The 13070-nt window shown below is 39.6% G+C and overlaps 1 protein-coding gene across 1 annotated transcript; it reads left to right on the top strand.

The window, feature by feature from the left end:
• The first annotated feature begins 1395 nt into the window (after positions 1 to 1395).
• Positions 1396 to 10459, top strand: LOC139729087 (alpha-tocopherol transfer protein-like). Its single transcript, XM_071640010.1, has 4 exons — positions 1396 to 2026; positions 7216 to 7409; positions 9321 to 9431; positions 10259 to 10459. The coding sequence occupies exons 1-4, from the start codon at positions 1666 to 1668 to the stop codon at positions 10457 to 10459; spliced, it is 867 nt and encodes a 288-aa protein (XP_071496111.1). The 5' UTR covers positions 1396 to 1665.
• The last annotated feature ends 2611 nt before the right edge of the window (positions 10460 to 13070 follow it).

Genomic DNA, 13070 nt, shown 5'->3' on the forward strand with positions numbered 1-13070 from the left:
CAAGCATTCAGGGTTCATTATTACCCCACTTCTTCGTAGCTTCATCTTCACAGTTTCAAAGACTCTGGTAGGGTGTATAGGATCATCAGTTCATTTCTTTCGGCCCGGTAATATCATTGTTGAACAGTACCCTATAATCGTCATATTTCCCACTTAAACAGTGAGATCATCAAACCGTCAAAGACAATATGACGCAAATCTGTGATGCTATCGCCATATCTTTTTTCTTTCACTTCGTGATAGTTTCACATATCATTTTGAGTGACACCTCGCCGCACTTATTTGATATTTAAACAGCCGCAGAGCAAACACAACCGCAGGAACCATCGTTTCATCATCAGGTCAACCGGTTATAGGCAGTGGATCTTATTTGCAAATCATTGCCACTAAGTTTTTGTTTTAAGGAAAAAATGGGGATCTTCCCGGAAAAAAATGCTTGCCGTGTTCGTAACATGCCCCTCGTGCGTGTCATGGTCATACTATAAGCTGATGTCTTCATTAGAAATTATCTTTGGTCATTGATAGAAAGTGGAGGAGCAAACTGTAAGAACAGTTACTTTTGCCTCTGTCAAAGGGGATGAAAACGGGGAGTTTGGGAGAGAATGGTTAGTAGCTTCCTATGGTATATGGAGGTGAAACATCATGTTTATTCTTCTAGCCTCCCCTTTCGAGAGATAGATAAAAAGATAGATTGATTGATAGATGGATGGATAGATAGATAGATAGATAGATAGATAGATAGGTAGATAGATAAATAGAGGTAGAAAGATAGATAGATAGATAGATAGATTGATTGATTGATTGTTGATAGACAGATATATAGATAGATTGATTGATAGATAGATATATAGATTCATAATTAGATAGAAAGAAAGAAAGAAAGATAGATAGATAGATAGATAGATAGATAGATAGGGAGAGAGAGGGGGAGGGAGAGGGGGAGGGAGAGGGGGAGGGAGAGGTGGGGAGTAAGGTAGGGAAAGGGGAGAGAAAAGTAAACATTAGTCTCTGTCTATCTCAACATGAAGAGGATTCTATTTCTGTCCTTTTGTTTTGAGTGGTGTCTTCCATGTCACGTTCCAATCTGCCCCTCTTGTGTCCCCTGTCTTCCCCTCCCCTTCCTCGACTTTTGCATTTTCACTCTCCTCTTTCTCCTCCTCCTCCTCTTCTTTTCCTCTCTCTCAGCCTCTCGATCCCTCGATCTCTTTATTCTAATCTTTTTCTCGCATCGAGCATTTCTGCCCTTTAATTATATGCGTGATAACGAACGATTCTTTGGACTTTAAACAATCCGCGAACCGGCACTCGCTTTGCGTCGTCGACACATTCACGTTAATCATTATAAGTGCCAGTTAGATACCAGCGGCAAAACTAGGCGGTGGGGGTTCCCTTTCAACAGGCGTGTAATGCTTGGCACACTAAATTTTACTGCCAGAGATAGGCCAGCAATTCAGAGCTGTACATAAAAGTAGGCGGGTGGTCGAATTCTTCGTTGTCTTAACCATATCTTAAGAGTTTACGTCTAACTTCGTGTCCGTTTTATTTTGTTTTTTCGTAATGGCGCTGGCAAGTGGCTGATTTCTACCCTGAGGATTTTATCGAAAAGGCGAGGACGGGAAGAGAGAACCCAACTCTCTCGACCGCCAGAATTGGGTATCTTTAAATATGGCGTCTTATACTTGGACATTGAGCGATAATCTGCGGAAGAAGGCTGAGCTGGAGTTGGGGGAGACGCCCGAGAGGAGGGAGGAGGCCTTGGCCAATCTTCGGCGCCGCATGGAAGAGAAGAAAAGCATCGTGTTCAACACCGACTCACAATTCCTCATCCGCTTTCTGCGCGCCAAGAAGTTCGACGAGGAGCGCGCGTACAAGACAATCGTCAAGTACTACGAACTGCACGTGAAACACCCGGAGTTTTTCGAGAAGTACCACCCGACGAGAATCAAACACGTGCTGGATGATGGGTTCCCTTTCGTCCTGGATTCCACGGACGAGGAAGGCAGGCATATAGTGGCAATGAGGCCAGGTAAGAATTACATGCAGGAGTCGATGACGGTGAGCCACTGGCGCCGGGGAGATTATGTAACGATATGTTTGCTTTACCGAACAAGAAGCAAATATGGCTGATGGAGCCTTCTGTGCGAGAGAAGTACGTAAATACTGGTGCACGACGCCTCCTTGCCGTTAAAAACACGTAATGTACGTGACCTAATGTATGGCCTGCAGTGCTTCTCAAGCCTAAATAACAATACAGTCTAGACCTACCATTACACTTTCATGAACAAATCACAGAATTCAGAAAAAAATGCCACAGTCCACTGTCATTGAGGTTCAACGTTCGTCAACTTACATGGGTCTGTCAATCTAAATTTAGTGGGTGTCAGCTTTCTGTCCTGTTCTTCAGAACGTAGATATAATGAAGAAAAAAAAAAGAAGAAGTCTAGAAAAACTAATCACGATCATCTTCTAAAATTCTGTTTAGGTTCCGCAAAATCAATTCAAATTTGAGAAAAAAACCACATCAAATTAGGTTAGTTCAAGAGGTTGAAAATTCCTTCATACAGATGAAGTAAAGAATGAAACAAAAAGTCGTCTTGATTGTTGTTATCTAGACCTCCATCTATTAAGAACTCCACCTTCTTATGTGGTCTCAATTCTCCAAATATGGGCATTGTCTGAGTGCTAGGCCTTCTAGTAATGTTGTAGTGGATTGCTAACTTTCAGCGAAGAACATTCAAATTCTCCTCCCACGTTCATATAGACAGTCACCATGTTCCTCCTTGTCGAGTTCTATGAATGGATGGCTGGTAGGAAGCCTATCATTTTCATGATTTTATTTTAAGTGGAGTTCCAACCGATCCTTCTTCAAAGCTGTTGTTGTTGTTGTTATTGTTGTTGTTGTTGTTGTTGTCGTTTTATTATAGCGTGATAGGAAGCAAGAGAATATCCTGGAATATCAGAGATAATTATCAAGTTTCCCCGAATATAGACCCTACACATGTGGATTGAGTGAATAGAGCACTATTAGTAGAGCACGGGGAAAGTTTGAGGGAAATTGGATAATTCGTTCAGAAGTTATGAATTTCTAAAGTTTCTACACTTTCTACACTACAGTAGTTGGTGATATAACTGCAGAACCGCGATATAAAGGAAATAGAATTTCATATAATGCCATTTTCTACCATAGTGAAGAAGCAAGTGACTTACCCCTTTCAGAAAGCACGGGGAATTACATTACCGTCATATGTCAACAACAAAGGAATGTGTACCTTTCATTAAAAAATCTGATTTTGTAGAATTCTCTTTATATCTTTTTTTTTATATAGTTGTTTTACAGTGATGTCACAAGCTGCTGTAGCCTTCTCATCCAGTGATAGCGGCACTAAAACTTTCATAATTCATAACTTTTAAACGGGTTATCCAGTTTTCCTCAAACATTTACTGATGTGTTTTATTATTATTAATGTATTCACTCTCAATCCACATGTATATTTTGGGAAACTTCCCCTTTAATCCCTAGGGAGGGATAAATCGCTTTAACCCTTTCTGTTCCAGGGACTTTGGGCAGTGTGTAGACTATATTGTGGGGTCTTCTTTGCCAATCGCACTAAAAGCGCACAAATGATTAACAGATTAAAGAGAAATATAAGTCTTTCATTGTCATGCTGACTTCACCATTTGGAATCCAGTAACACAAGCAGGAAAGGAAGAGATTTCATTTACTTGGACATAAAATAAGAGAGTAAAATAAAATTGATATTCCGCATTTTTTGAAAAAAAAAATACACCGGCACCTGTTTTGCACAGATACACACAAAGCATCAGACGTTGTGGGTTGTCAGGCAGGTCAAACAGATCGAACATCATCATATAGGCCCCAAATTTAGTTTGTCCACGTTAGGTTATTCAAGCAAGTAATTGAGCTTTATTGTCCTCAAAATAATATTTAACCTGTGGGTTCATGCTTGAACCCACAGGTTAATGATGGTTTGAAAGACAAATAGATATACCGCCGACAAGTTGACTCTTGAAAGTCTGTGCAGTTGTGGGTGCACTTTATGTGAGCTCAAGATGTAGTGTTTTTATTGTGCTTGAGGAAAGTTTCTTCTAAAGCATACAGTAAAAATTTTACGGGATTCGCTCCTATGCGAGGTATAGGACCCTATAAACTCAAATAGTGTGTTCTAGGATGTCTTTATACACAGCGGATGGTTTTTTAATTGGATACGGTATAACAGGAAGTATTGTAGGCCTATACATAATTATGTCAGCAGCGTTTATCTCGATCGTGTCAATTGGTGACTACGCACCAGGCGAGATTGGATTGTACCTTTGCACCCGGCGACGCGAGAATGCTAGACATCGGTGACGGTCGAGAGTTCAGGCAGTAAGCAAATCTCACAAGCAGCGAAAGAGCAAGTCGTGGCGATCTAATTTGAGACCAATACATCACGCGGTGAGATAATGAACTCATCTCGATTTATGGCTCGCACACTGCAGATAAGAATATGGCTCCTGTCAATAAATGCAGTGTAAGCAGCAAAAAAAAGAAAAAGAAAAAAGGAAGACCAATATGTATACGGGTCGTAAAAGAATTAGCAATATGGCATTCGCTGGGATAAGTTAAACAAATTATGTGTTGAAACTCGTGACGTGCAAATAATAATATTATCGTCCTAAATTCTCTCTCTCTTTCATGCATCCTTGTAGCGTTGAATGCATAGTCTATATTATATACACACACAGGAAAAATATTTACATCTGTCTGTCTGTTTGTTTTGTTTGTTTGTTTGTGTGTGTGTGTGTGTCTGTCTGTCTGTCTGTCGAAATAGGCATGTTATTCATTTTAAGTTGGTCTTCGCGGCTTATTTACTCTGACGAAAAGCCGTAATACACAAGCAAGCGCTATGTGCATGGAAATAATCCAGTAACGGTTGCCATTTTCACACTATGCGTGTAGTATTACACTGTATCCTCGTCTCTCATCTCGATGTTAGTTCTGTCAGTGTTATCATCATTACGTATACGTTATAGTGTTTCTACCACAACCCACATGGCATTGCCGAAGTAAAGTACGTAAGTGTGTGTGTGTGTGTGTGTGTGTGTGTAAGAGAGAGAGATAGAAAGAAAAAAAACTCAGAGTAATAGAAAGGAACTATATCAGAGGGCATGAGAGAGACTCAGTAAGAAAGGGTGACAGAAGACCGAACGATTGTGATTATCTCTAAATCAAGGACATTGGTTTTGGGAGGGCTATCTATATATTATAATCATTATGTATGTCCTTAAGAAAAATCATATGCTTTCTCAAAGCCCTTGTCCGTATATTATACCGTCTGTTTGCTGATCGAAGTCCGCCCGACGACACCGCCACCTCCACGGGATGGTGGCAATGTTACGCTGACCACGTCATAGATAATAATGGGAGACGAAAGGGGTATAGAAGCTCATTGTACCCAAAGCGAAATCTTGTGCCTAACACGAAGGTTCTCTCAGTATGCCGTTTACCGTGATTATAAAACATTTGTTTCTATTCTATTCTTAATTTTCTTTACCAGCTTTAGAATCATAGAAGATGGTGGGATGATTACTATATTGCTCGCGCCACTGCAGGAGATCTGGAAAGGAATTTACTGTTTGGTAGTGACGGTCATTACAATGTATTCGTCACAATGTTCTACCCTATCATATATTATTTTCTATATACTACCTTTGTTCTATTCTCCCTTTCCCATTCCTCCCCATCTCTTTCTCTCACTCTTTGTCTCAATTTCCCTCTTATTTTCTCATAATGACCTCCCAATAATGAGGCTACACGCGCAATGATTGGAAAGAAGTAACTCATGCCATGATGCCAAAGTAATCCCCCCCCCCCCCAAAAAAAAAAACCCGAAAGATATAAAATGGCCTCAATTGCCAATAATACCCTTTTGAGTGGTATAGCACTGATTCAGTGCACATTATGGTCCCTCCGAAATCAGCACCCCAGCACTACAGACTATTTCACTTACCATGCTTACTGTCCATTATCCTCGTGGTAGGCACGTAGGACAGCAACAAAAGTCCTCCATTCGACTCTGTCCATGGCCAGGCGCTGTAGTGTCCCCCAGGTGTGGTTTCGGTCCCTCATTACTTCTCTCTCCACGGCCCTTCTCCATACTATGCATGATATTATGTTCTTGGGTCTCCCCCTCTTCCTCCTCCCTCCTGCGGGGCATTTCATGAAGCATTTTGGTCGGATATTTTTCTGACAAACTGTTATAAGCTACTGAAATCCTTGCATCTGATTGGCTGAGGGCAATGTTATTTGTTCGACAAACTTGTCGAGCAAAACACTTCATGAAATGCCCCCCCCCCCCCCCCCCCGGAGTCCAGTAGAGTACCGTTTCAGCTATTTCATACGCCTATACGATTTTACTCACCCGAGTCAAGAAAGTGGGTTAACCCTCTGGTCCACGGATATCAGCATCGGACATAAGTATAGCGTTCGACACCGAGACCGCAATTGAAAGCCCGGATTTTTGTCCTTTATCTGTTCTATAGCTAGATTATACGGCTTGTATTCGTCTCGGAGAAGGACAAACTTTAATAATCTAAGAAATTCTACTGTCACCATGGTGACATAACACATAGTCCTGCTGCTCTTATTTCTTCCACTATTCTTCTCTCCGAATCTAGGAGCACAAAAGAACTCTGAACAAATGCACGACGCAATATAATCAAATAGCATTCTTGTAAACAATTGTAAAATTGTCAAACGAACGGTTATGTATACATAACTATTACACTTTATTACACATGACTAAACCATATAACACGCAATGTTTTTCGAACATTCACCTTGAGGAGACATTTTCATTTTCATTGCTAGCAGTGATAAGAAAACAAATGGTCCTTACAACAACAAAAAAAATTGACCAAAAGAAAAATCCGCGCTGGATGATCGGCTATTCCTAAGTCAGTTTGTACATTCCATGTATACTAGTAGATTGTAAATAACATTATACTCTCATTGGGGACTTATATGCATATCGTCGGTTTCAGTTGATAAGACAAGGGCGTTATAAGGTTCCCATAACCTTATAACCCCATTATCTTTATCAACCAACGATAAGCATATAGGCCTACATTATCATGCACGGGTGCACATGTAATACGGTATTACAATCTTATACTCATTTTTTTTCCATTCTATGATTGCAACTTTTCTACCAGGAAACTGGGATCCCAGGAATTATCCGGTCTCCGACATCGCATTGGCCCTCTTCATGGTCATCGACCAGTTGGTAGAAGACGAAGCTGCACAAATTAACGGCGTCATCATGCTCTTCGACCTCGAAAACGTCACTATCTCGCAGATCGCAACCCTCACTCCGTCCGTCGCTAGGAAACTGACATCAATTTTCCAAGTACGTATTAGTAGTTCCGCTATAAACTTCCATTCAAGCTGAGACGAGAGCTACTGCATATGCAGAAATACTATACTCCATATCACTTGCCTTTTGCTTTTGCTTTTGCTTTTGCTTTTAAGCAATGGAAAAGCTCACTAAACTTTCAGGTTCAAGACAAGGAAAAGACAAAGTGAAGGGGTCATTACATGATGCTCTTGTCTTTTTTTTTCAAATTCCAATAGTGTATGCAATTAAAGAGAAAATATGACTTGAATGTGTTTGAATCATGAGTTCTCATAAGTTTCATTTACATGTCAATATAATTCACAAAAAGGCGCGAATTGCCGTAATTACAGCAAAAATTTATACAAAATATAGCAAAAACATTCACAAAGTATACCTCCGATGGACCTTTGACTGCCAAGCATAAGAAAACGCATTGAATGCACCATAGATCTGTAATTCTTCATAGCTTTAACATGTATTTCACCAGTATGACCAGCTTTCCTAATATTGTAATTATTATCGCGATACAAATCGCAGTTGACATCGAGATTGTGGCTTATATAGACTATATGCATAATAATGGTAACAGTGAAACGCGCAATATTTTTAATCTAGTGGTACAATCGTGTTATACGTATATCGTTTTATACATTAACGATTGTCATCGTCTGCACGAACGATCACTGCATTACACCGGTTGACATAAAGGTGATGACTTGTGTAATTATCATTTCGGAAAGGTTTAGTACAAAGGTCGGTGGAAGATATGCATGCGTTATGTCAACACAAAAAAAGGCATATTAATCAACACATGTACATGTTTACGCTAACAGGTAAGCAGGATATAACCAGCCCAAATTACTGAAGAACTGGTCTATCATTGAGGTTGTGGGTCCCTCTTCCACGTATACCAAAATGAGGAAATGTGAAATAAACTATTTTGAAAAATGAAGTAGACATTTTGCAGTGGTTGATAGATTGATGACCAGATGATATGATGATAATTGGGCGTATGATAAGAAGATGTGACCATTTAAACTATAAGCGGCACTGAGTCATCAAACGTGCTGTTCGAAGGTCCATATTGTTCTCATAAGGTGCCTCGGTCACGTGACAGATGATGTCACTGAACACGTACTCTTTACTTGTCTGTGATATGAGACGTCAACCGAGTATTCTCTTCATCAATTTATCACCCAGCTGAAATTAACAATGTGTAAGCTTAAATACTTTGTACTCTTGCGAGTCATCCGATTTTGAGAACGTAGATTTCTTAATTTGATAACAAAATAAAGAAGAACATCTAGTTGTCTGATTCTATAAATCATTATAGAAAATATTTCGAAAATGACGTCATGGTCACATGATAAATCACACGGAATACACGGTCAAAGAGATACAGATTTACTTTATGAATTAATTCATCTCATCATTCTTTTTAAACTAATGTTTGCATGGCGTTCACGTTGTGTGTATAATATATTTTCACTGCCTTCTCGTTTTTATGTATTGATTTACATCCAACACAATTCATCATGTGGAGTACATTTTCCTCCATGTTAAAAGAACAAACAAACAAACAAACTTATCTATCCGACTTGCATGAAGACTATTCCTCGTGGTATCATTCATAATATCATTCTATAGATGGGATACTTGATGTAGATCTTGCCGAGAGGTTGAGAATCAATATAAGATCGGTAGACATGTTATAATGTTGATACACGTGGTACCACACACCTGTAATTCTTTGGAAGAAAAAAACCCGCAAATCATTTTGGACCATTACTATGAAGCCGGGTGAGACTAATCTTGGTTAGTTTTGAGTTTACTGTTTATAACCCAGTAGCTTCCATACCTCGAAGGTAAAACCGAGAGTCTGCTTTCTCTATGGTCATTCCAATATTTTTTTTCCCTTTTCAGAATTGTGTGCCAGTTCGACTACAGGGTGTCCACTTCGTCAACGAACCTCTTTTGTTCGACGGAGCCTTCACCATCCTCAAACCATTCATGCAAGAAAAAATCAGAAAACGGGTGAGTACCTGGATGTGACAGACACAGACACAGACACAGACACAGACAAAGGCACAGACACAGGCACAGACACAGACACAGACACAGACAAAGACACAGACACAGACACAGACAAAGACACAGACACAGACACAGACACAGACACAGACACAGGCACAGACACAGACACAGACAAAGACACAGACACAGACACGACATAGACACAGACACAGACACAGACAAAGGCACAGACACAGGCACAGACACAGACACAGACACTCACACGCACATACGTACAAGCTTGGAAATAATCATTTGTACAGAAGGGAATGAAAAAGACGCAAGGACTGAGAAACAGCAAAACAGTGTTTATGTTTTTGTTTTGCTCCCCCCCCCCTTCCATGCAACTCCAGGCGTATGACGATAATATCGTAGTAATTAATCGGGGTCATCAAACAAGACCGACACCCACGAGTCATGCGGCTCACGAATTCGACGTTGAAAACGGTCCCACGAGTCATACAGCCCATGAGTTCGACACTAGGCAATAAGGCCAACGAGTTCGGCACTATATAAGCAAAAAAGGCCGACGAGTTCGACGTTAGGTATAAACGACCCACGAGTTCGACATTACATCACGGGGATTAATGTGTCGGTCTCGTGGGCCTTATTTTACATACTTAGTGTCGAACTCATGGACTGTATGACTCGTGGGCGGTATAACTCGTGAGTTGTCTTACTCATGGGCTGTATGAATCGTGGACTGTATGACTCGTGGGTGTCGAACTCGTGACATAGGGCCTACATCCAATTATTCAACGTTCTGTGTCTTTCTCCTCTCTCTACAGGTAAGATTACATGGCCAAAACCTCGAAGGGCTCCACGAGTTCATTCCTCCATCCATCCTCCCGGATACTTTTGGAGGATACCTAACAAATTACGATACGTTGCCATGGCGACAGGCCTTCCTCGCTAAAGACTTGCAGTGGCAGCCGGCGGCTTGTGGCGATGAGAAACTAGCAATCGCATGTTTCATTCATGCGTTGTGAAGTTTCCCCGTTCGTAATTCCCTACGGATTTTCGTCACTCGTGCAGGCGCTACATGTCCTGTGCTCATTCCGCTTTGTAATTATCTTAGGGGTATTCTCGTCACCCAGTGCAGGAGCTACATGTGCTCATTCCGCCATATGTCATGGGCGTATGGACTATATGTGAAACAGCACAACTTATGTTGAAGATAATGTAACTGTGAAGGTTGATAACGCATTCCAAACCGAAACCATTTGCTATACGGGTTTCTTGCAGGCCCGATTTAAAGTCTTACGGGGCTTTCAGTATCTCGTAGTTAAAAGGTTGGCACGTATGACATCGCGAATTTGAAAGCGTGGGTCTATGCTCTATCGACAATTGTTAAGTGTATTCTGGACTTGTAATTTACTGCGAACATCATTCGTTTGCTTAAAATACGCATCATTTTCTTAAAATACTCGACCTAATAATGCCTTTCTGATTATCACGGCCATATCGGTCATTAACAGAAATGTTAGGTAACCCCTAAAGTCCTTACGTGGCGTGCAATTCTTACATCAAGCTCCACCCTTTAATTTTGCTAGATATTTTCTTTTCATTTGTTTAGCCACATCTATGTTTAGTCTATCGATTTGTATAAAGAGATGTTGTTGCAATGTCCTTCTATTGGTAAAGCAAAGTTTATTTAGTCTTACCTTTCAAGGTGGCAGTACATCGCCTTGTTACGCTTAAAAAAATAGTAGAGACAGATTTCTTCAAGGGCAAGGCCTTTTCATCTATAGAAACTTTAGCGAGGGGATGTTGTCAACAGCAATGAATGACATTTAGCTTTAACGGGCAACTTTTGGTGGTTTTGGCTAAACTCTGTAAATCAAGAGGTTTCAAATTCGTCGTCAAAAGCGCCCTCTTTGCCACTTTTTTTTTTTTCAATCCATACCTCCAGAGTAGAATATCGGCGATGTTAGATGTGTGAATATATCCCATGACAATTTGTGTTGGTCTTTGCCGTGGTACTACAATAAAAATATTAACAACACATGTTGAAGGCGTATTGTTTTTTAATCGATCGATACACTGCGCAGGGTGTTGAACACGGTTCAAGCATAAGCGGGTAGCATTTTTTTCTACGGTATTAACAAGACACTTACTACAAAATTTCATCTCTTCGACGCACGTGCGTGAGTGATTTCGTGTCCGCCGATTTTCTTGCATGACAAAAAAAAAAAAGAAAAAAAAAGATTATATCACACGATGTCCTTTTAAATGCAATTTAGTTTGTTTTCTTCAAGACAGTGTTTTGAAAAATTCGAGAAACATCCGTCACATCCGTAGACAAAGTGTGAGTTTAAGCTTTAAAGCTTTCTCATTTAAATTTTTCTCTTTTTTATAACGACTTCTCTGCTTAAAGTCAATGATTTTACCTGCAAAAAATATTCAATGTCGTAAGGAATATTTACTAAATCTTGCGCAATGGCATAATATTTGTTACTAGGGATATGGGAATTTGTGTTTCTATCCCTTTCCCTTGCCCTAGTTATCCTTTTTTATATTTTTCTGCTCAACTTTATGTTTTCTGAATCAAACTCAATATCATTCCACAACAACAGAAAATCTTTTTGTACGAAGGAACAACAGAGGCAATACAGAATAGGTGCGTACTGAAATTCTTTATCAAATTCATTGTACTATCCTTTCTTGGTTATTAACCATACCTTGGATTCCTTTGTGATATCGGCAACCGAGTATGTTATGATATTTGTATTACTTTCAGCGCGATAAGAATCATATGGAGCAGATGAGCTTTATATTCCTTAACGTTATAGGAAGATGTCTTCATGACGCACAATGGATGTATTAGGTTTTCGACAGTCCTTATTCGTTTTTGCTTTTGTTTTTGCTTTTTTTTTGTACACCACTGCTTCATACAGTCAGCATTCAAGGTTTATTTTATATCTATAAATACTTTGCTTGATCGGTACAGACAGATTTCGCTTTATGACAGGGTCTATTTCTGCAGTTGATCAAACGGAAATGAAAAGTTGTAACCGCGTGCATATCCTTTGTTTGATGTCATGACAAGGATAGTGATATCTTAAGACCATGAATATCTTTCGTTTGCGCAATCATCAAATTGTATGTCAAAGGCAATATTCACCCGTCTTTATACGCAGTATTTCTGAAGAATCATTGGGAATAATTTATGTTTTTCATGCCTATATAATATCATGTATAGAAGTGTAATCATGTAAACATTTTCCGGCTTGTGAATATTTTTATCTATACTGAATGCTCGGTAGTGAGGTACTGCAAATTGATCTATTTTCCTTTCCTGTGCGAGCTGTAGGACTTACTGGGTAAAAAGAAATTTTTCAAGTGAAATCAAGAATATTTCTACTTTAAACTCGGTTTTTATTTTCAATGAATCATTTGGGGAAAAAACAACAACAGCCCAGAACGTTTCATCTGATTATAGCTTGAAGAAAGAATCGCCTAGAATTTCATTTAGAACAAAAGACAAACCCTTAAATTCAAGGTTTCGACTATAGATTTAATTTTCTTCTGTATCGTACTTTTCATTATTACGCATGTATTTGTGATATGAAGCAACGTTATGAATTGTGGAAATAAACA

The sequence above is a fragment of the Diadema antillarum genome, unplaced genomic scaffold, assembly GCF_040938485.1.
Source record: "Diadema antillarum isolate AM-2024a unplaced genomic scaffold, OU_Dant_1.0 seq00000217_RagTag, whole genome shotgun sequence".
Lineage (NCBI taxonomy): Eukaryota > Metazoa > Echinodermata > Echinoidea > Diadematoida > Diadematidae > Diadema > Diadema antillarum.

What these genes read in the sequence shown, in the direction of transcription:
- LOC139729087 (XM_071640010.1), top strand. Translation starts at nt 1,666, where the DNA reads ATGGCGTCTTATACTTGGACATTGAGCGATAATCTGCGGAAGAAGGCT. An exon ending in AACTGACATCAATTTTCCAA is followed by an intron (nt 7,410 to 9,320) that starts GTACGTATTAGT and finishes TTCCCTTTTCAG; the next exon opens with AATTGTGTGCCAGTTCGACT. An exon ending in AAGAAAAAATCAGAAAACGG is followed by an intron (nt 9,432 to 10,258) that starts GTGAGTACCTGG and finishes CTCTCTCTACAG; the next exon opens with GTAAGATTACATGGCCAAAA.